The 22,216-nt window shown below is 45.4% G+C and overlaps 3 protein-coding genes across 6 annotated transcripts; 1 reads left to right on the top strand and 2 right to left on the bottom strand.

Annotated features, from left to right (window-relative positions):
- Positions 1 to 1,600: 1,600 nt before the first annotated feature.
- On the top strand, positions 1,601 to 9,310 carry LOC133898497 (oxysterol-binding protein-related protein 2A-like). Of its 4 annotated transcripts, none has more exons than XM_062339213.1 (10): positions 1,601 to 2,019; positions 3,755 to 4,117; positions 4,365 to 4,443; positions 4,672 to 5,066; positions 5,531 to 5,686; positions 5,977 to 6,144; positions 6,242 to 6,382; positions 8,165 to 8,392; positions 8,496 to 8,609; positions 8,706 to 9,310. In XM_062339213.1, exons 1-10 carry the CDS (start codon positions 1,672 to 1,674, stop codon positions 8,859 to 8,861), a joined length of 2,148 nt encoding a protein of 715 aa, XP_062195197.1. In that variant the 5' UTR covers positions 1,601 to 1,671; the 3' UTR covers positions 8,862 to 9,310. The 4 variants fall into 4 exon arrangements, with proteins under 4 accessions (XP_062195197.1, XP_062195199.1, XP_062195198.1 ...); XM_062339215.1 differs by lacking the exon at positions 1,601 to 2,019 and adding an exon at positions 3,287 to 3,350; XM_062339214.1 differs by lacking the exon at positions 1,601 to 2,019 and adding an exon at positions 3,408 to 3,493.
- A 266-nt stretch (positions 9,311 to 9,576) lies between these two features.
- Positions 9,577 to 12,762, bottom strand: LOC133898498 (uncharacterized). The gene is made up of 8 exons (XM_062339217.1): positions 12,468 to 12,762; positions 12,200 to 12,306; positions 12,067 to 12,117; positions 11,741 to 11,884; positions 11,545 to 11,634; positions 10,213 to 10,319; positions 10,025 to 10,109; positions 9,577 to 9,905 (listed from the first exon to the last, which is right to left on the bottom strand). The coding sequence occupies exons 1-8, from the start codon at positions 12,661 to 12,663 to the stop codon at positions 9,807 to 9,809; spliced, it is 879 nt and encodes a 292-aa protein (XP_062195201.1). The 5' UTR covers positions 12,664 to 12,762; the 3' UTR covers positions 9,577 to 9,806.
- A 2,975-nt stretch (positions 12,763 to 15,737) lies between these two features.
- LOC133898763 (protein NRT1/ PTR FAMILY 6.3-like) lies at positions 15,738 to 21,710 on the bottom strand. Its single transcript, XM_062339468.1, has 4 exons — positions 21,482 to 21,710; positions 21,005 to 21,222; positions 19,834 to 20,429; positions 15,738 to 17,022 (listed from the first exon to the last, which is right to left on the bottom strand). Exons 1-4 carry the CDS (start codon positions 21,609 to 21,611, stop codon positions 16,155 to 16,157), a joined length of 1,812 nt encoding a protein of 603 aa, XP_062195452.1. The 5' UTR covers positions 21,612 to 21,710; the 3' UTR covers positions 15,738 to 16,154.
- Positions 21,711 to 22,216: the final 506 nt, after the last annotated feature.

Genomic DNA, 22,216 nt, shown 5'->3' with positions numbered 1-22,216 from the left:
AGTACACTTTAACTACGCATTAAGGCCCACTAAATCTAGTCATAGCATGTGAACCACTCCTGATTCCTATGATATCATGTGCTCCTAGATCTGGTAAACAGGCTTCATGTTCATGTCCTTGCCAAGCCTTTCTTTTTTCCCTGCATTGTTTACATTTCTTTTTCCTAATTAAAAATCACATTCCTAAAGTGTAACTTATAAGTAGGAGTAATATATAAGGTTCGTTATTTTAAAAAATAAAACAACTTGAAGTTCGGTATTAAAAAAAATCAAAGTATGGAAGATATTTTCTTCACAAAGAAAAACTGCATTATGACTGAAAAAGAGGCAGAAATATCATTCCCTAAAGGTTCAGATAACCAAGTCAACGATCATCTCACCGCCAATAATCCGTATGTCTAAATAAAGCTCTAAAGTAAAAAATTCAGAAAAAATTATTAATGTCAAGCTTTATCTTGTACAAAAACTGAAGTTATCAACAATAGAGCAACTCAGGAAAAAAAATCAACAGTATAACATTTACAGATGCCAAGAACTTGGAACCTTCTTTTCTCCTTTGATCGAAATATGGACCACGCCTGAATCGGTTCCCCTTCTTAAGCAGGACGTAAAACAGCTCCAGAATGTCATTTGCTCATGAAGAAACATGCTTTTACGAAATCATGGAATATGTAATGATATGTGGGCCTAAAGTTAGCATCCTCACGTCAAACAGTTCATGTCAGTTAGCAAAACAATATGAAAACAAACCAACAATAATATATTTGTACATGTAACATCTCCAAACCTTTCACGATCAATCGCTCATATTTCAGGAAAACCCATCTTAGAAACAATCCGACTTCCCTTCTATATGGTATATCGAAACCGCTCCAGTTGTCCGTAGCTAGCAAATAAAGGAACATACCATTGATATGAAATATGTACCCTAGGTGGGTCCAAATTAGCAAGCTCACACAAAAGGAAAGGTTTGTGCTTTTGTTAGCAGAACATCGTAAAACAAGCCAAACAATAATCAGTTCACACATAAGCTCTTAATATATCAACCTTAATTTGCCTATCGTAGATGGATAATATTATAGATAACTCTTTCTCTTTGTCAAATAGAAAGATGATCTGATAATCTTAATCCCTATTTTCAGTCCCATACTAGATTAGGCATGAACAATAATACTATATGCTTATGGTAAGTTACTTAAAGAAAAAGTGTTAAACATCAATATAAAAATTATAATTTCTAATACTAACAAAGAGTATAGATGTTTAAATACAGTTACGTATCTTTTTAGCACTAATATACGTAGCGGTGCTTAATTAAGCACATCGCTACCTGTCTAAACATTTGTCAGTGTAGTTGAGAAAAAAATCCAGTTTTTTTTTTATAAATACCTTCTCTAACCACTACATGCTAGGATTAAAGAGGAAGTATGCTGTTGCAGTTTTGTAGACAGAGAAGGGCAAAAAAAAAAAATCCCAAATCAACGGATGGGATTGCATCACGTAAAACTGTGGACGGCTGATATAAGCCACGCGTCACATGTGTACGAGGAGTTGTATTTCCATAAATAGCAACCAACCGATGCTAAATAAAGCGCGGCGAGGCGAGCGTCTCCTGTTCGCGTCTCTCCCCCCTCTCCTGCCGTCGCCGTCGCCGCCGTCGAGGTGAAGCGGATGACGCAGAGCACGAGCAGCCGCGGCGGGAGCGGACACGGTCACGGTCACCACCACCACAGCGCGCTGTGCTGTCTCTCCGGCGCGCGACCGCTGCCGGGGGACGCGCCGCCGGCGCCGGGGGCGGCGGTGGCGGTGGAGGGGGTGCTGCACAAGTGGACCAACTACGGCCGAGGGTGGCGCGAGCGGTGGTTCTCGCTCCGCGACGGCGTGCTGTCCTACTCCAAGATTCGGGCCGACGCGCCCGGGCCGGAGCCGGCGGACGAGGACGGGGAGGTCAGGTTGATCGGCGAGAGGATCGGCGGCGCGCGCCGCACGGAGAAGCCCGCCGGTGTCGTCTACCTCAAGGTCCGGTCCGTTCCTGCCTCCGTCCGTTCGTTCCTTCCTTCTCTCGTGCGGTTCGCGTGATCCGGCCTCGTGGTGGGGCAGATTCCGTTTCCTGATTTCGTCCTCTCTTTTCTCAAGATTTTCTCTCTCACACATTTCATTGTGCTCGTTCAGTGAATGCAGTTCACGAGTTCTTTCCATTCATTCACTGCGATTACTTCCGTCGAATTTGCAAGTTTCTCTCTCCCTCTTGCGAATCTGTGTTCTTGGGAAATTTCGTTGCTTCCACAATCCAGCTAGTGCGCTGTTTGCTGGAGGGCATTACACCACCGGATCAAGTGTTTCTAACTCGCATGATTTTTTTAATCGGTTCCGAGTTCTTTTGGAGGGTGCAAAGTAGATTCTCATGTCGAGTTCTCCTCATGATGGAATGGTAGGTTTAAGACATCGTCGCATTGCTAGATCGAAATGACGTGACCTCTCTTTTTATTTTCTTTTTACGAGGATACTAGCATTCATTTCATGCTTCTTGTGGGTGCACTGCCGTAGCAGATAATCCACTTTATCCTTTTTGTTGGCATTTCCTTTAGATAATCTCTTTTAATTCTTTCAATGGTATCCAATAGAACAGGTTTGACTAATTAATTAATTTGGCTGTATCTAGTTTGGCTATTAACCAACAAAAGGCTTCCCTGATATGTTCTTTCCTTCTTTTCCTGATATGTTATTTCCAAAAGGGCCGTACCTTTCTGTATCACACGATGAGCCGATGAGGCACATCTTTGCACGTAAAGCCCTGATCTTTTCACAGAATTTGTCTAATTCCCAAGCTTGTTCTTGCAATTTCTGCAAACTATGGGGACTTTGTTGCCATTCTATCTATCAAGATCGATTGAGACAATGAAGTTTATCAGTTAGTCACTGTCTTATTACTGTGCACACTTTTTTAACCAAATTAAGGCTGTAGTGATAGAGTTAATCCAAATGGATAAGTACAGGGACAAATGCTACTAGTATACGTTAAGCTGAATAATTTAATGTGTTTACAGATATGCTCTGGGAATATTTTTCGAATTTGCATTATTGATTTGTACTGCTCCAGGGGTTGCTTTTCCACAAGGCTTCTACTGGCTGTTGAACTCGCAGTTTTAGTACTATCACTGGATCTTTTCAAGGCTATGGGCCCCAAGAATTAAAGTATGTACAGTTGATTCAAGTGGTCACATAGAGGGAGGGGTAGGGCAAGGAGAGGGAATAAAATGGTGTCTATGCCAGATTGAATGGGGGGGGGGGGGGGGGGGGCTTGTGGATCTTCAAGAACTGCTAGGTTGTTTGATTGAGATAGATTGCAGGTTGGCACTATTTTCTTTGTTTTCTTGAGATTCTTGTGCCTCTCCCCCCCCCCCCCCCCCCCCCTCAACCCCCACACACATCTTTTTGCTGTTAGATGTTCATTTTGTTTGCCTTTTCCCCTGACCCTTTGATTGAAGTAGAAGTGAGAGGGAACTGTTTCACATGATTTTTTGGGGGAATATCATTCCATGTTCTTAAATATGTTTCATCTTTTCCTTTGTTTGCCTTATTTGTTAATTGAAGTTTTAGAGCTTGTCTATAAATACTGTGGATGCTAGTATGTGTAGTATGCTTTTTGTACGCCTGATTGAAAGTGTTGCATATTGGAAGTTCTATACATTTTCATGTGCAAGGTTACCCAGTTACAAACATAAGGGAGCTAATAAGTCACTACATATACTAGGTGTCAGCATTTCGGGAGAGCAAATCTGATGATAGGAGATTCTACATATTTTCCCCCACAAAAACGCTTCATTTGAAGACGGATTCAAAATATGACCGTGTTTCCTGGATTGAGGCCTTGATCTTGGCAAGGAGTGTTTATTCCCTCAGGTCACTCAGTGGGAGAGTAACTTTCATGCAGAGTGATGTTTCGATTTCAACTGCAAGGCTTCGAGATCGCATGCATCAGGAGGGTCTGAACGAGAATCTTATACAGGAATATGAACAGATTATACTTTCTGAGTTCTCAAGCTACCGGAAGCAACTGAAGCGACGCTATGAGGATTACTTAAGCTTGTTTGGGTCCTGCAGACACCATTTTGAGGTAACAATAACTGCATACGTTCTTTGTTTTGATGTATGACTTTTCACATAAGTGACAAGTAGCAGAAACTGACTCATCCATGAAAGTAAAATAGTTAGAAGTTCTTGACATACTTATTGGTTCTTAAATTCCTGCAAATTGTAGAAGTCATATGGAAATTTAACTTTGCGAAGGTTACTCCTTGAATGGTTACTCTCTTTTTTCCTGCAGGAATTTTACATAGTGTATTACACACATATTTGTGCAGGAAGGTATAGATGGAAGTATAACACAGGGGGCGTTGACAAGAAACGAATTTTCTAGTTCTCGGCATGGAAATTTTAGTGGTATGATCTTTGATACACATACAGAGCTAATTACCACAGCAGATCAGCTAAGTTGATACACATACAAGCATGCATCTACTTTTCTGTTGCTTGTGTCTTTCTTTCCCTCCTCTCCATTTGACCTTTTTTCTTCATGTCTGTGTTTCAAATAGCCTAAGTAATTTATAAGTTCCACCTTTATTTCCGAAAAATAATTTGATAATGGTTTCATGGTTGTTTCTTGACCAGAATACAGCTTAACGGAATCTGATGAGTTTGAGAAGCATGATGGTGTTGAATTGACTTGTGAAGATGAACCTACATTCTTCGATTGTGTAGACTACTTCATTGAATCAAACAACAGATCTTCAACCATGTTAAGTGGTCAGGAAGTTGTGGATACCCAAATGCAACATTCTGATAGCATGTTACCGCAAATCAGACGACGTAGTAAACTACCAGAACCTACTGAGAAAGAAAAAGGAATCAGCCTCTGGTCCATTATTAAAGACAGTGTCGGGAAGGATTTGACACGAGTGTGCCTTCCAGTTTACTTCAATGAACCCCTCTCATCCCTCCAAAAGTGCTTTGAAGATTTAGAATATTCATACCTTTTGGATCAGGCCTATCAATATGGAAAAATGGTAAGATCACTTTCACATTTTTTTGTATTGCATGTCATGAGTTTGGGAGATCAATGAAATTGCTGTTGATCTCATTTCTTGTTTGTTACTGCATCGGGCTCAAATCAACTTCGAGTCCAATCTGTAGATGTGATTGTGAAGCAAATTGATTACAGATCAGGGTCAATATTGTTCTGAATTCTGCAACTATTATGATTTACAGTATATTATGTTCGTCTTGGTGAGTGGTGAAGCGGTATACTCTGCTAGTATGCAAGGCAGTTAATGCAATTCATACAAAGTAAGGTGTTTCAACAATAGTAGTTTAGATCTGTAGTTTTGTTCAGCAATCGATATTCGATACATATCAGATATCACTGTTGAGCTGCATTTCTGTGTTTCAACCTATAGCATGTTTCTAATATTATGCATGTTGCTCTATTATAAGGAGCTTTGCTCATATATCTCCTATATTTGAAATTTAGGGGAACAGCCTCATTAGAATTCTCAAAGTAGCCGCTTTTGCGGTCTCAGGCTATGCTTCATCTGTTGCTAGACCTTGCAAACCATTCAATCCATTGTTAGGAGAGACTTACGAAGCTGACTACCCTGAGAGAGGGGTTCGCTTTTTTGCAGAAAAGGTCAGTTAAAGGACTATTTTTGTTCTTCTTCCTTGTGCAAGAGTTGGTATCTGGGCCTCTGGGGAAATGACTAGAGAGAAACAATCTAAATTTACAAAGAAAATAAAGACTTACATCTTTTTTGTTCCATTTTATATAATGCAAATCTACAATGATGTAATTTTCTGATAAACAATGCACAATGCCCTTTTGGTTATTTTGAAATTGAACATACATATCTTAATACTATGAAACTCTGCATCAGAGGCTTTTAATTTCATCACCTTGCTGTTCGTCGTTTCCATCAATAGGTTAGTCATCATCCAATGCTGATAGCCTGCCACTGTGAAGGCAAGGGTTGGAAATTCTGGGGCGACAGCAATCTCAGATCCAAGTTTTGGGGGCAGTCAATTCAAGTTGATCCAGTTGGCATTTTGACAGTGGAATTTGACGATGGTGAAATCTTCCAATGGAGCAAGGTGTGTATCACAGCAAGACATTACAGTATCTCTGATTGATATTATATGTTTTTTTGCATAACTAAGTTCTGTCTATGACATACTAATGCCTTCTCAGGTAACAACAACTATTCATAACCTCATCCTTGGGAAGCTGTACTGCAGCCATCATGGTATCATGCATATAAAAGGGAATCATCAGTATTCATGTAAACTCAAGTTCAAAGAGCCATCGCTTCTTGACCGCAATACTCGCATAGTATGTTTCACTTAGCTTCCTCTTGTATTGTTAACTCTAGTATTACAACTGTTAGACTAAGATGTGGAGCTCACATGTTTTCCACTTGAATACATCAACTTATGATCAATCTTTGGCACACTCATTACCTAGTCATTCAATGTGTTAATTTGTGAAACATAACTGTTTTTAGTGGATCTATGTTTATCTCTTGCATAAATTGTGGATTTATGTTTTTTTTTTTTTTTTTGGAAACGACGGCACAAGATTTGCCAATTTTATCATAGAATAAGATAATTGACTCAGTTTATGAGGTAAATTGGGTCCGAAAACCATACAACCGCATGATTAATTAGGGGAAACTGGCAAAGACCCCAATTGTTGGAACGCCACGATCACCAATAACCAAAACGATGCACTAGCACACACCCAAACAAACACAACCTAGGGATCCGACGTGGGTCATCGTTGCTAAGCTCGCCGCGTTAGCAGCACAGTAGCTCCGACTTCCCACGAAAAACCCAACCACGACGCAACAAGTCCCTAACGAGGCTAGGTGTGTACAAACTTCACCGTCGATCGCAAACGCGCAACACCCAAGTCGACACCCATCAAATCATAGTGAGGGTCTTCCAAGACGATGCCTCCAAGAAGGACGCGATTGGGTTTACACCCGGAAGATCCCATTGAGGTGGGAAGGGAAGTCACATTGACAGACTCCTCCATGCAGGGGGGCGGTGCCCCAGGTTGTCACCATCGTCGGCACCGGTAAAACCGGGCTAGGTTTTCGCCCTGGGCTCCCTCAGCCCACCCACTGTGAAGATAGCCTGACCGTGGGCACGCCACCACTACTGTAGCCACTGTCTTCACGAGAGTGCACCACCCCATAGCCTCCCACACACCGAAAGGCTCCCTGTAGGCCAAATCTGGGGGAATAGGTAGGTCCGACAAGGGGAGCCCGAGCGACGGAGAGACGGGGGTGGCAGCATAGCCATGGAGATCGGCAGCTCCAGCAGCAAGCGGCCAACACGCGCAATGTCACCATGTGCCTACACTGTCGCCGTCGTCGCACATAGATGCGGCCTCCGCCATCACCATCTCCGCTCAGGCCACCACAGGCGGCCTCCGAGGAGACCACAGACGAGTTTGTCGGCTACTCCGACACTACGCCAGATGGACCAGGATGTCGCATTGCTCTAGAAGCACAGCACAGCTGGCGCAATATAGCACAGCACGACACAACACAACATGACACGACCAGCGGAGCACCGCACGGCAATGTAGCATAGCACGACACGGCGGCGCAGCACCGCACGACCAAAGCAACACCACACGGCGGCGAAGCACAGCACGGTATGGTGGCGCAACATAGCACAACCGGCGCAGCACAGCACGACAACGGAGCGCAGTGAGCAGCCGCCCACACGCGCCCACCGTCGACAGGGCGCAAAACCGGTCACCCACCTACAGATCCGCGGATCTGGCCTCCAAAACAACAAAGCAGGCCCAAGCATGTGCCGATCTGCTGAATCTCGCCGGTGTCCCACTGGAGAGAGGAGAGGGAGAGTATAACGGAGGGAGAGAGGGGAAAAGAGGGGAGGAGGGGAGCACCGTGACGGCCACTGTTTGGCGTCGTCACCGGCCGCCGTCTCTAGCAGACGGGTGGCGGCAGTGGCAACTTCAGGACGTAGCAGAGAGGGCCTCTAGCGGCGGCGGCGGTGGTGTCGCCTCTCGGGAGACGACGCGGGGGGCGCCTCTCACTGTTTCCTTATGTTTATCTTTTGCATATACTTTTGTCCACAGGTACAAGGCTTCGTAGAGGACAATGATGGGAACAAAGCTTCGTTTTTAATAGGGAAGTGGGACGAAAGCATGTATTATAGTAATTTAGATACTTTCAAGGTCAAGAGCGCTGATCAATTGCAAGGTGCCTCAGTATTGTGGGAAAAGAACAAACCTGCTGCTAACCCAACTCGATACAATCTGTCTTCTTTCACGATCACATTGAATGAGTTGACCCCAGGGCTGCAGGTATGAATGTTAATGTAATGTACTCGTATAAATATTCCGTAATCCATGCATTGGTAACTTTTTATCAAGTTTTCTTATCCTAATTGCTTGACCATGGATAAAGGATAAACTTCCTCCTACTGATTCACGGCTGAGACCAGATCAGCGTCATCTTGAGAATGGTGAATATGAGAAGGCCAATGCAGAGAAGTTGAGGTTGGAACGACGGCAAAGAATGGTACCCTCTCCCCCTCTTTCTGAATGGATTTCCAAGAGGTTTATCTATTATAGATCACCTGCCTCACGCAGTTTCATCTTATCTGTCTTATTGCAGTCGACGAAACTTCAAGACAATGGCTGGAAACCCCGGTGGTTCGAGCAGGACACTGAAGACGGGACATACCGCTACAAAGGCGGATACTGGGAAACAAGAGAGAAGGGACGCTGGGACGGATGCCTCGACATATTTGGGGAATTTGCTGAGACATGAACACCCTTTTCTTGAAGCATCAAACCCCATCCGGTAACGCTTTAAATCCTTTCCCAGACCACGTCTCCGGATTGCTCTTATCAGAAGCATTTTCTGGTTCAAGAAGAAAAGGATAGCAACGCGCGAGGAGAAAATCATTAGAGAAGAAGGCATTGCCATCCTCAATGGTAGTAGATATGGATGGCCAAGGAGGCCGGCCTGTTAGTCCCAAGTAATAGTATGGCTGTTCTTTTGTTCTTTCGTTGGGTTGAACATCTGTTGTCGATTGCAGCTGGGCGGGCACCATCTGTAGAAAATAGAGATGATAATAAATCTACAAGAGATGAAGCGACTCGTCATAGAACGAAGAGAAACTGACATAATTCAGCAAAGAAATTCATCTCCTTTCGCTTTGGTGAACTTTTTGTTACCAGCTTTTCGTAATAAACACAGTCCGTCATCTTGATGTCTGTCAATGCTGTGTTGGACCATCTTTGGTTACATTTTTCTTTCTAGCTGATGTGCAGCATGAATTGGTAGACGTTGCCTCATTTGTGCTTCCACTCGCGAGATGAACATGATAGGCCAGGCCGACATGTGTAGTAAAAGTAGGCTGTTAATGGACCCAGCATTTTCGACAAATGGACCGATTACATCAAGGAGAAAGTTCGTTTGGCCTCCCTCGACTATCGCGAAAATCTGTTGCTTCTTCTCAAATGCATGAACTTAGAAAGAGTTTTTCTATGCTGACATGTGGGCCCTGCTGCCTTCATATCAAAACCAGCATTGAAATGAGTCGCGAGGAATGTTAATTTCGCAGCTCAAAACAAGGATCTTCAACAGCTCCAATAAAAATTCAACGCAGTTCAGGATGCATCGACAACATCTAGCTGATTAACCTGTGCTATCGTTACAGACAAAGCTGGTGAACAAAATTTCTGTACTGCACTGCCGGCCAACCAAACTCTAAGCACCAAGAGTCTTCTGCTTCTTAGCGGTGTTGATGTACGGCCGTAGTACAAACTCGCTCTGCGCTTCAGTTTGCTCCACGGTTCCTTGTTTGATCTGTCCGACAAGAGAAACGTATTAATACCAGCAAGTAACTTTTTACGAGCAATTAATACCAGCAAGCATTACAGCTCCAATAGCTTCAAACATAATGACTGGATGGAGGTGTTCTTTACCCGGTACAGCCGCAACTCAAAGCGTGGGCCAACCTCCTTCAGGTCAATCGATTTGGGGCCGCCATGTTTCTCGTAGACATGATGCCTAAAATAACGAAGTAGATGTTTCTCAAGAGGCAGAATAGATGAGCTAGCAGTGCTTCAAATCTTAGTTATGGGAAAACTTATAAACATACTGAGATGCGAACCTGAAAGAGATGTAATCTTCTCTATTAGCAAAAGTAATTATCCGCTTAGAATCTGGCTTTGGTACCGGAAAGAGATGCTTGATAATGTTGGCAGTCCTTTCACCAACCTGCAATAATAGATGCTTATCAAACCATTGTGATAATGCAGGCAGAAACAAAATTCAGTGCTCTAAAAAGTACAAAGAGAAGCATAGACACTGTATCTGTGTGCCGAAAAAGTTTGCTCACTTTCAGCCAAATCTAATCATGTAGGCAATGTGAGCAGCAGAAATCACTAAAAATGGATTCAAGCTAACCCAAGCAACAACTAAAAGTGGAGGTGCTCAGTTTGGTAGTTTTGAATGGAGTGAGACTTGTCTTCACAGTAGTGACAACATCTCAGGTTAACGAGAAAAACATCATCACAGCCTCCAAATCGTGTGGAAAATAGACACAGGCATGAGGGCCCACATGCAATTTTATCATATTTACAACAGCAAGGAATAGAACTAAAAGAAGAAAACAAACAGAAAATGGAGGTGTTCTCAGTCTTGAGTTATGAATGGATTGAGGTGTCTTTCATGGAAGAAACAAGCCTCAGGATAACTAGAAAGACATTATCTGAACCTCCAACTTTACAAGGCAGGTATGCAATTCTGGGATGCAAGGCACAAATGATAATGCTGCTCAGTTATTTACCTTTTTATATCCTAACGCTATTACTCCAAAAAAAAAGTACCACACTATTACCTTTTTATATAATTATATCCTAACGCAATATCAATGCTGCTCAGTTATTTACTTTTGGATGGATAGATATTATCCTCATAGTATGTCTCAGGTTAACGAGAAGTCCATCATTGCAGCCAAAAGGAAAAGCAAACTATTAACTGTAGCATGAACAGCAAATTAGCTTAGCAGCAGCAGAAAAATCTCTCTCCCGCTCTGCCTGACTGGTGAACAGAGCTAGAAGAAAGAGTTTTTATATGCTGACATGTGGGCCCTGCTACCTTTGTGTCAAACTATTAACTGTAGCGTGAACAGCAAATTAGCTTAGTAGCAGCAGAAAAATCTCTCTCTCTCTCTCCACCTCCCCTCCCCTGCTGCCGCCGCTTGCCTCCCCTACCCTGCTGTTGCCGCCTGCCCTCCCATTCAACGTGGCCGGACGTGTCCGATCGGCGTCGCACCGCATTGGACATGAGTCAACACGTGGTTACATGTCGACACACCAAAAGAACTTTGGGCACAGATGTCACAGTAACACTGAAGAAAACACAGTAGCAGCAATGGATGTAGAACTGGAGGGTGCCCAGCATTTTACGATTCAAAAGGCTATCATATCATCTTTTGTACCTGGGTTGAGAAGTTGTCCATTATTAAATGGGGGTAAGCTTCTGACATTTTGCCTATCGCTTTCCTGTCCTTAATATCGTGCCGTGTCACCTGCACAACAACAAACTCTCAAGTTATTACCAGGTGAGATGGTACCACCCATATTGTACACAGCACCAGCACAGCATATACTTATAAAACAGATGAGCACACTTACCACATTGAGTAACCCAAAGTATGCAGTGGGACCAAGTGGAAGATGGCAGACAATTAAACCATCAGGCTGACCACGATGTTCATGGACCAAAATAAGATCAGTGATCTCATGTGAACGGCAGGATTCCACAATTTCCGATATGACCTGTCGAAAAGAAAATGCAGATCAATAAGAAGTAAAAGAATAAGAACTAATAAATGCATTTTGCACAATACTCGTAATCACAACTCAAACATCATGTACAACTAGATTCTTTTTCTTGCAAGGAATGCTAAACAGGTATATGAACAAAAGAAACATAACATGGTAACTCTGCGGCGTTATACCTGGCCACCACGGTTCATTCTTTGCGAGTTGGGAAACACAACCTTCAGCTCCTACCAAACAAACAGAACAAGAAAAGCCGATTAGCTCAATGCAACGCACCATTTCAACTTCATTTCCAGTTAAAAAAAGTACCTTGACAAACTGAGTCAGGGGCGCGCTGGGATTGCGAGACGTGGTCAGGAGTATCTTGGGCTCACGTACGGTGGAATTAGCGTACTCATCATCGATGCTCCTCGGAACTGCAGTACCCAATCACCAATCACAACGACACATCAACACATCGTCAGCCACACACACACAAACAATTCGCACAATTTCTCTCCACACCCAACAGGGCACCAAACCAACAAACGAACAGGAGCGCTACAAGAAGCGGAAGTGGGGGAAGGGAACAACGTGCCTGAGGTCTGCTGGTCCTCGAGGTCGATCTCGCGGCGCAGCTGGTGCTCCTCGTTGCGGAGCTCGGTGGGGATGGGCTTCCCTTCCTCCAGCGCCTCCCGGACGCGCCGCTTCTTCTCGTAGTGCGCCCGCTCGGCCCCGTCCAGGCTCTTGCGGTAGATGTACTCCCGCCGCTCCCGCACGATCCGCCGCAACATCTTCGCTCTCCTCCCCTCACCCGCAACCGAATCCTCCTAGGGGCGCTTGATCGGAGCGGCAGCGAGAAACCCTAGCGGCTCAGGTCTATGCGTCCGGCGGCGGCGCGGAGGTGGCGGGGTGGGGACGAGGTTTAATAGCGGCGCGGGTGGGCCGAGATGGGCTTTCCCGGCTGGGCCCACCGGACCATGGGCCGAGTCTATCCGGGTTGAATGGGAATTTTTTATTTTTATATTTCTTAAATAGAAAAATTGCAAAAATAAATATTCGTTTTGAAAAATCAGACATCTTGACAAATGTCGCTCTTCCGCACTGGTAGGCCGAGATGGGCTTTCCCGGTTCGGCCCACCGGACCATGAGCTGAGTCTATCCGAGGTTGAATAGAAATTTTTTATTTTTATATTTCTTAAATCAAAAAATTGCAAAATAAGGTTTTAAAAAATCACACATCTAGACTAATGTCGCCCGTTGTAAAGGTGACACGACATGTTTAGAAATAAAAATGATACATTATATTGCTTTTAAAATTTAAAACACTATCAAAATAGTAATAAAAGATTCGGAAAAAACTTAGTTTAAACTTGTCACCCATTGAAAGGATCTGGATGAGAGATTTTTTAAAACGGACGTCTATTTTTATAATTTTTTAATTTAAAAATAAAAAAATAAAAAACTCATTTGATGAGAGTAATAGTTTGAGTTTTAATAGTGTTCTGATTAATCAAGTACTCTCTCACCTCAAAAAAAACGTTTTGGATATGTTACATCTTCTATGTATATCTTTGACTATTATTTTTAACTATAATATTTTTATATAATCTAATAATTTTATAATATTTTAAAAGTATTTTTAAGGACGAATCCACACATGCAATTTTCATGTTTTGAAACTAAATATTTTAAAAATTATTAATGGTCAAATTTTTAAAAATTTAACTGCATTTTGTCCAAAACGTGATGTATTTGTGATCGGATGGAGTAAATCATATTGTAGTATTTGTCCCAGAGAAAATCAAGTAAGTCATATGCATTTTAATACAATCCAGTCATTTTGATACAAATCCTGATATTAAAAATGGGATCTAAGATCAACTTTTGTTGTCCTTGCTACGATTAAAAAATTCATACATCAAAAGCATGTCTTTCATAGGGGATGTGAACAATCTTCTTGTTGTTGAAAATTGACAATCCAGTCATTTTGATACAATTCCTGATATTAAAAAAGGGATCTAAGAGCAACTTTTGTTGTCCTTGCTACGATTAAAAAATTCATACATCAAAAGCATGTCTTTCATAGGGGATGTGAACAATCTTCTTGTTGTTGAAAATTGAAATCAAGATGAAGTATCTAACCATTATGTAGATTACAAAATTATGACAAAAGTCGTGTAGTTCTAAAGGAAAAGGAAACCCTCTTTAAGCACACATCTGCTACCTGCTCTGCTAGGTGAGTCTCCCTGGACATGGCTCCTTGTGATGGATCTTGCTAGGAACTTCAACGACAACATTAGTAAGGTTTTGGGAGAACAAATCCCACAGCCCATGGGAGGAAAGTAAAAAGGTGGCCGATGTTGACCCTTGATGGCAAAACAACGGCCAGAGGTGGTGGCAGTGGCAATTCTCAAGTGCGGCAAGATGGAAGATGACAACCTTAGAAATGGTGCCATTGTAACATAACATCACCGCTTTATTCACCCCAAGACAGGCAAAGCCGAGTGAACCTCACCTCAATTTTCTAACATATTCTAGTGCAAGCTGGACTCTTTTTAGTTTTTAATAGGTCCGGCAACAGGCACGGGCTAGGTTGGGTCCTCGCGGAAAACACCCTGCGAGGATGTGGGTGGGAGCGGGGATGAGGTTTTGCCCAAGGGGTCACGGGTCGGGGGCCCGATTGCAGGTCGGGTCAGGGGCGAGAGCAGATTTTCACCTATAGGCCCCCAGCGGGCGCTCGACTCCTAACTGTTGTTTCCCGCTCGCCTCTCGGCTATCCTTACTGTCGTTTATCCTTGCACGCCCTCGTCGTTGCATCACGCCTTCTCCGTTGCTGCATTGCCATTGCTCCCCTCTTCTATCATGCCGTAGATGCTCTCGACACCATCTCGCACTGTCACGCCAGAGACGCTCTCGGCGCCATCTCGCATCGTCCCACCGCCACCGTCGTCATGGTCACGATCGCCATCGCTCCTGGACGTGTCTCCACTTCCCTTATTTTCCATTTTTTTTCTTGCACGTGGATGAAAGCTCCGTCATTGGTTGTTACATCCGGGGCTATATACGGTATACGATTGGTCACCTCCTTCTGTACGGATGAGTCGCTTGGTACATGTTCTACGTCGTCGGATCAAACCGGTTCTCTGCAAGATGCGACGTGTCCTGTCGGATCGGCAATTGCCACCAGGATATCTGCCCAGTTGGTGGTAGAGTATCTCAATAATAAATAGGTTTTGGACGTCTATTTTTGGGGTAACGCAATGGGAATCCATCTCAAAAAACCGGCATGCAAAAGCATAGAAATTTACTGTCTGATTCTTGCAAGAATTTTGGGTGTCGACTTGAAGCATCCACGGAGTTATCTTATGAGACTGTTCGTAATACGGGGAGGAATGACACCTGAAATGTTCTTCAAAATTCACATGAAATTTGGCTCAAAATTTGGAGGAGGGATGTCTATGCGGTTCCTTTGTTTTGGCTTTTTTCCACGCTAGTTTTCTTCGTTCTAAACAGGTGAGCTAGTTGTTTTATAAAGCTCTATAACCCTATAAACCAAGGGTTTATTTTTTCAAGAATCCATAGGAGGTCCACGTGTAATTCTTCATTCTATTAAGAAGATATGCATATTACTCAATTGCACGTGGAGCATCAACATACACAGGTAGATCCACCAGATGTACATGTGAGCCTCCCTCCTCTTCAATTTTTAAGTATGAAAGAGGAATAAGAGAAAAAGAGAAAAAAAGAGATAGAGCCCCTTACTAATACCCCGCCTCACACCATGACTTTATCAAAGAAGAGTTTTAAGCATACTTTCATTATTAAATTGAGCTTTGGTAATCCAAAACACGAATACTGGATATAGTTCTGCACCGAGAAAAATTGCCATCACATTTTAGATTGGGATTGTAGGTCAATCAATTAAAAGCACACATCCTTTTTTTCCCCTTGCATGATGATTTTTACATTGCCGTCGAGGTTTTCTCCAACCCCTGTCCTCCCATTACAAAATGCAGCAACATTGAGTCACTGACACTCCGACCCCACCGCTCTTGGTAAAATCTGATGAATCCGCCTAACCCTTGCGGGTTTTTACCATTCCCCCCTCTAACAAAGAAGTTATTAATTTATACTACACGTACGCGGGCACACGCACGTAAATACACACGTATACAAATGGCACGATGATTTCCATACTAATACAACACGTGGAAGAATCAGCGCCGTCCGATCGGCGGCTGATGGACGGACGGGCCGATGGGTCCCGGTCCGTCCCGTCCCGTCAATGGAACATTGGCTCGGCGTCGGCCATCTCGACGCCGTTGACGCTGCCGTCGGCGCCGGCGCGGCCGTCCTTGTACTTGTACCACCTTGCGGCGACGAGGTAGACTAGCGTGTTGGCGAGGCAGAGCCCAGCGAGCAGCCAGTAGAAGTTGTAGAGACTGCCCTGGTTGAGGTCGTCGGCGATCCAGGGCCGGCGGTCGCCGGTGACCTTGTGCACGGCGGTGACGAGCGCCGAGCTGACGAAGAAGCCGAGCGAGAGCGTGCTGAGGAACAGCCCCGTGCTCATGGTCTTCATGCCCTTGGGGCACTCGCGGAGGAAGAAGTCGAGCTGGCCGATGTAGGTGAACGCCTCGCCGGCGCCGACGAGGAAGAACTGCGGGATGAGCCAGAACACGGACATGGGCACGACGCCACCGGAAGGCAGCGGGGCCGCGTCCCGCGCCACGCGGAGCCGCTTGATCTCGGTGAGTGCTGCGACGGCCATGGCCACGACGGACAGCACGAGCCCGATGCCGATGCGCTGAAGCGGCGTCAGTCCGTGCGGGTTGCCGCTGAGGCGGCGCGCCACGGGCACGATGACGCGGTCGTAGACGGGGACGGTGAGAAGGATGGAGCCGACGAAGAAGACGGTGAGCGAACCCGCGGGGATCTGGAAGGAGGCGCCGATGCGGCGGTCCATGGTGGTGGCCTGCGACACCGAGAAGGTGGTCATCTGCGCGTACACCGTCCAGAACATGATGGTGGTCGCCCAGATGGGCAGCATCCGCACCACCGTCTTCACCTCCTCCACGTCCGTCAGCGTCGCCAGCCGCCACTTGCTCGGCTCCGCCGCCGGGTCCTCGTCGATCGCAGCGTGGTCAAGGAACCTGTAGCAACGACGCGCGCGCGCGCGGGGGAAACCAAAATTATTGTTAGTTCAGACCAAAAATGTTTCAACTTGAGAAACACTTGTCAGTTGATACTATGCAGGAAGAATCATGGCTCATGAAAAAAAAACACTTATGGATGTTGTTACCATTGTTAATTTGGTTAAAATTTAACAAGTCAAGAGAGGTTTTTGAACTCAGGTGAGTTATTTCCAGCATCAGTTTTAGCCTGACAAAACTGAAAGAACAAGCAGGAGCTTCAGAGTTTCCTTTGCTTTCTTCAGATTAGAAACAGATTTTCATTTTCAGCGTTTCATTTTGCAAAATCAAGCAGTCTAATGAAGTCTTCACTTTTTATAAAAAAATAGTTTTTTTAAAAAAAAATTTAAGTTGCTGTCATTGGATTACTTCAGTTGAAACAGAGAGCATGCAAGGCCCTTTTCAACTTTGAGAAAATACCGAAGAGGCCGTGCGCAAGCTAAAGCAGTGGTCACAGGGGCAAGATTCTGCACCAGATAGAGACTTGAACCCAATCAAACACCTAAACAATTCGGCGGAAGCAGCTGGCCAGCTTACGATGCGTTATGCAGGGCATCTACTTGTATTTTAAAACTGATCAAAATCTTAATCAGTTGGAGAATCATGGACAACTAAATCGTCAGAGTTTATCTTTTCAACAGAGCTAATTTTGTCAGAGTCATGGTATGAAACACGAGAGGATTAAACAAGTGATCAAGTGCGCCATAGGTGGCAATAATCTCCCCCATTTGCACATGCTGAACTGACGAGACCCAATCATAATCAAGGAATAAACACCTGTTCATGCAATGATAAACTGATAAATGAGATGCAGTTGTAAGCATCCCAGATAGAGCTGAAGAAACGGCTCCAAAATTTGGCGAATCATGGGCGACAACTCAACTCGAAGCGACTAATTATAATTTTTAGGTTATCGATATCCACTCGGTAGGATAACGAAAATAGATTAATGGCCACATCCCCGTCTACTCTGGCTTTAGTACAAGCACCTAATCATGTGATCGTTGAGCAACATGGAGATGAACCCTTGGCGGGGAATTCGCCAAGAGGACATGGTCTCGAACCCGTCAGAAAACTCTGCCAGGTCCCAACCATGTCCGTGCCGATGCCGACCGCCATGACTAAAACCGACGAGATCACGTGTTCGAGTCCAAAAACCACTAACCTCGATCAAAAGTAACAACACTGAAACTAAAGTTGATGTAGATAAGACTGGCATTTTCTATGGTAATTAGGTTGCCTGTTGCTGTAACTTGGCCATTCCATACTCATGTCATGATCAAATCATCAACAAGAAACCACCATTTTCGCCGCAAACGGCAAGGTAATTGCTATGATATCATATGGGAAAAGGCAAGACCTCTTTTTCTTGAGAATGCTAATCACTAGGACTTATACCCCATGACACCTGTAAGCTGAAATGATATTGTTTTTCACCCCACTCCAAGATCCCATTCTGTTGTTGTCTAAACCCCACTGGAGGCTGATGTGCAAGTTCTAGCACACACTTCTGCAAGTTCTAACACATTTTCAATGTACCTTTTAGGACTCCCTGAGGCAAAGGGCACCCAAAACTGAGAATCCAATCCAGTCCAGTCCAGTCTTCAGAAAAAGGTTGGGTAGGTAAGAGAAAGCTCTGCCCCTCTCTCTCTCTCTCTCACACACACACGCACACACGAGTCACATGAAGAACAGATTGAGTGATGCTAATGTAATTTACTACTAGAAAACAAGTGAGATCAAACTCTTTGGCGTTGCCTACCGACCCTTCGTATCTCCCCATTTGGTACTACTATATTCCACATCTCAGAGTTCCAGCAGGTGCGCATGCTGCTCTGTACTTTTGTGCAGGGTTGGTTTATCCAGTTGCTTAGATGCAGATGGTGCAGAGCACCGGGCAGAGGAGGACAGGGGAGCACACCAGGATGACCGGGAGGCACAATCCGTGACCCGTCTCCTCCGGCATTAGAATACCGGCAATTATTGGCTCAGTCCCGCCAAACTCGCCACTTGTCGCCTCCCTCAACCCCGACGGAGTCTAATCCCATTTCTCTAAAGTCTAAACATAATAATGGAGTATTCTATCAACATAATAATGGAGTATTCTATCAATATAATAATAGAGTACAATGCACAGTGATGTAACATAAGATATCTGTTACGGCACGACGTTAACAACTGAGAGATGTGCTATACGGAAGCAGGACATATGACCAAACTTGAGGGTTAGATCCGACAATGGTTGACTCGTGAAGAGTCAAGGCTCACATGTCAGTGGCTCGTCCTAGGTTTTGGCGGGCCATTGTTAATGCTCGGAGAAAACCTAGATGAGGTGGCCTACGGATTTGTGGAGACTTTGCTAGACGATTGCCAGCTCTAATGACCTACTATGAATTTGTCATGAATTCATCCGTGGTACACCACTTGACGATGCAACTGGGGAGAAAATGGATTGGAGGGGACAGCCAGTGCATTCTGAATCCTGCATCTACTTGCACTGCATTGGACCCTTGCTGGCACATTGATTGATTAATCTCTCTCTCTCTCTCTCTCTCTCTCTCTCTCTCTCTCTCTCTCTCTCTGGCTGGTTAAAAGTGAGGGTCAGCCATGGTCAAACTAACCTTATTTGGTTTCAGTGCATGCTACTTTGACTGTATAACTATGGTTTGCTAATCAACTATTAGTAGAGAGATTAACCAACTTAAGCGTAAGAGATGGACTAATTACTATATAATTAATGAGAAGATTATGTTTGCTAATGGGGGAGCTTACTTGAACTGGTCGGTGTGGGGGAGGCGCTGCTTGAACTTGCTCTTCTTGGTGGACCCCTCCTCCGCGGCGGCGACCTTGCCGACGTCGATGTCGTAGAGCATGGCGGGGTCGCTGGGCAGGTCGAGGCGGCGCTTGCGCCAGGCGGCGACGACGACGGCGGCGATCTGGGTGAGCGGGCTCCCTGCCAGCTTCTTGAACCGGTACCTGCGCGTGCCTGCGAGGAAGACGACGAGCCCGGCCGCGATGGCGGCGGCGCAGGCGCCGTACCCCCAGGGGCGGCCGAGGTTGTCCTGGACGTAGACGAGCACGGTGACGGCGAGCAGCGAGCCGAGGCTGATGAAGAAGAAGAACCAGTTGAAGAAGCGCATCATCTGCTGCTTCTCGCCGCGGTCCGACTCGTCGAACTGGTCGGAGCCGAAGCCGGAGACACTCGACTTGAGCCCCCCCGTGCCCAGCGCCGTCAGGTACAGCGCCAGGTACAGCACGCCCAGCTGCGAGCCTGTCGCGGGCGCGCATGCGGCGACCCCGCCGTTGCCGGAGCACGGCGGCGGGCGCAGGCCCGGCGCCGCCGTCGAGATCGTCAGGATCGTCACGCCCTGCCATGCAAATCAAGAATCACTTCACTACTCACAATTCTTCTTCTTGGCTTTGATCATGCGATGCAACCAACAATTAACCGCTTCAACTGTCAAAATCATCATCCAATTAATTTTAACCAAACCCCCCGCAGAAATTACTCTTGTCTGAACACTACACGATCGAATCTAATCTTATCTGAAATCATGCGTGCCAAGATATAAAAGCTGTTTGCAATTGTGCCATATGGATGGACCCATCGACCATGCATCGATCTTGTCAGTATCGTAGGAAGATGACGACGAGGGGATGATGATTAAATAGTGATCTTTCGATGCGCGTTCTTTTCACAGCAGCATCTTGTCAACTAAAAAAGTCGAATATTTATTTTTTAAACAAAAGGCTCCATTTTTTTTACTGCGCGCAGAAAATGCATCTGTTCCCAAGGTAAGATTAAAAACAATTAACCACCAACCAACCGACATGAAGAGAGCAAAAACAGCACTCAATAATTTAAAGGTAAAGGCAGCAAGATAAAGGGAAAATCCCAAACTTTCGGAGATGAGCACGAAGGTTGAGGCAAGAGGATACTGACCGAGGCCTGGACGGCGGTGAAGATGGCGATGGTGAGGTACCGGCCGAGGAAGGAGTCGGCGACGAAGCCGCCGAGGAGGCAGAGCATGAAGGAGGTGCCCATGAAGTTGGTGACGACGTTGGCGGCCTCCGCGTTGCCGACGTGCATCGTCGCGGTCAGGTACGTCACCAGGTTCACCGCGATGCCCAGCGTCGTCAGCCGCTCATTCAGCTCCGCCACTGCACACCACGCCGCCGCACTTCCATTAGCTCGTTAGTTAATTCACACCGGCCGCCATGGACAGGCAAGAGATCCAGGATCCGCCACCGATCGGGTTACTCGACCCAGGCCGCCGCCGCGCCGGCCGCAACAACCGCAACCTACCAGTGCAGTAAATGCGGCACGGACGCAGGCTCGGACGATGATCGATCCGGACAGGAGTCACAGGACACGCATGAAAACCCAACCCAATCTGAGGAGATAGAGAACGGTACGGACCTAGGATCATGGCGGCGGCGCCCCACCGGCCGGTGGAGGACCGCGGGGCGGGGCGGCCCTTGTAGTCCCATGCGTCGAGGAGCACGTCGGTCTCCGCCGGCGCATTGGTCTCGGGGAGCAGGCTGACCATCTTCGCCGCCCTCGGGTTCCTGGCAGGCAGCGGAGGAGAGGATCCGAGGGGGGATCTGTGTGTGTGTGGTGTGGGCAGTCGACTGCTCTCGTGTTGCTTGCCGCCGATGGTAGCGGCGTCGCGGGTATATATAGCCGCTGCCCCGCAGGGAGAATCTCGTGGGACCGCTTGACAGGCCCCACATGGCCATGGAATGCATTTTTTTTCTTCGTAACCGGTAACGAGTCTAAAGATAAAAATAAGCAAATTATTTGTAGAAATCATTATTAGATTAGGGAGGGAGAAAAGATGATGCGAGAATCAAATTGTGTTTTATGTCGTAGAGTTTAACTTAACCTAAAGGCAAAGTGAATTAATTTCGTGATTGGTTGATCCTTCAAAAAGAAATAAAAAAGAATAGTGTGATTTGGGTAGGGTGATTATCGCTTATCCGGGGTTAGATAAGGGTAGGCTCTGAAAAAGGAGAAGAGGATAAGGGTAGTAGGCCGGTTGCAAAGTTCTGGAAACTATTCTGGGCTCAAAATCTTAATGGCTTAAGAGCTATTTGTTTCAGTTGTGTATTATGAAAAGTAATTTTTATCATAGATTATAGAAAGTTAGATTGT

The sequence above is a fragment of the Phragmites australis genome, chromosome 18 (assembly GCF_958298935.1).
Source record: "Phragmites australis chromosome 18, lpPhrAust1.1, whole genome shotgun sequence".
NCBI classification, from domain to species: Eukaryota; Viridiplantae; Streptophyta; class Magnoliopsida; order Poales; family Poaceae; genus Phragmites; species Phragmites australis.
This window is presented reverse-complemented; position numbering and strand designations above follow the sequence as displayed.

Excerpts from the sequence above, each read along its gene's own strand:
- LOC133898763 (XM_062339468.1), bottom strand. The coding sequence starts at position 21,611 with ATGGTCAGCCTGCTCCCCGAGACCAATGCGCCGGCGGAGACCGACGTG. Across the intron at positions 21,223-21,481 it reads CGCCGCCGCCATGATCCTAG|TGGCGGAGCTGAATGAGCGG; the intron begins GTCCGTACCGTT and ends CGTGGTGTGCAG. Across the intron at positions 17,023-19,833 it reads CCCCACACCGACCAGTTCAA|GTTCCTTGACCACGCTGCGA; the intron begins GTAAGCTCCCCC and ends TCGTTGCTACAG.
- LOC133898498 (XM_062339217.1), bottom strand. The coding sequence starts at position 12,663 with ATGTTGCGGCGGATCGTGCGGGAGCGGCGGGAGTACATCTACCGCAAG. Across the intron at positions 12,118-12,199 it reads CCCTGACTCAGTTTGTCAAG|GAGCTGAAGGTTGTGTTTCC; the intron begins GTACTTTTTTTA and ends TTTGTTTGGTAG. Across the intron at positions 9,906-10,024 it reads TTGAGTTGCGGCTGTACCGG|ATCAAACAAGGAACCGTGGA; the intron begins GTAAAGAACACC and ends CTTGTCGGACAG.
- LOC133898497 (XM_062339213.1), top strand. The coding sequence starts at position 1,672 with ATGACGCAGAGCACGAGCAGCCGCGGCGGGAGCGGACACGGTCACGGT. Across the intron at positions 5,067-5,530 it reads CCTATCAATATGGAAAAATG|GGGAACAGCCTCATTAGAAT; the intron begins GTAAGATCACTT and ends TTTGAAATTTAG. Across the intron at positions 5,687-5,976 it reads TTCGCTTTTTTGCAGAAAAG|GTTAGTCATCATCCAATGCT; the intron begins GTCAGTTAAAGG and ends TTCCATCAATAG.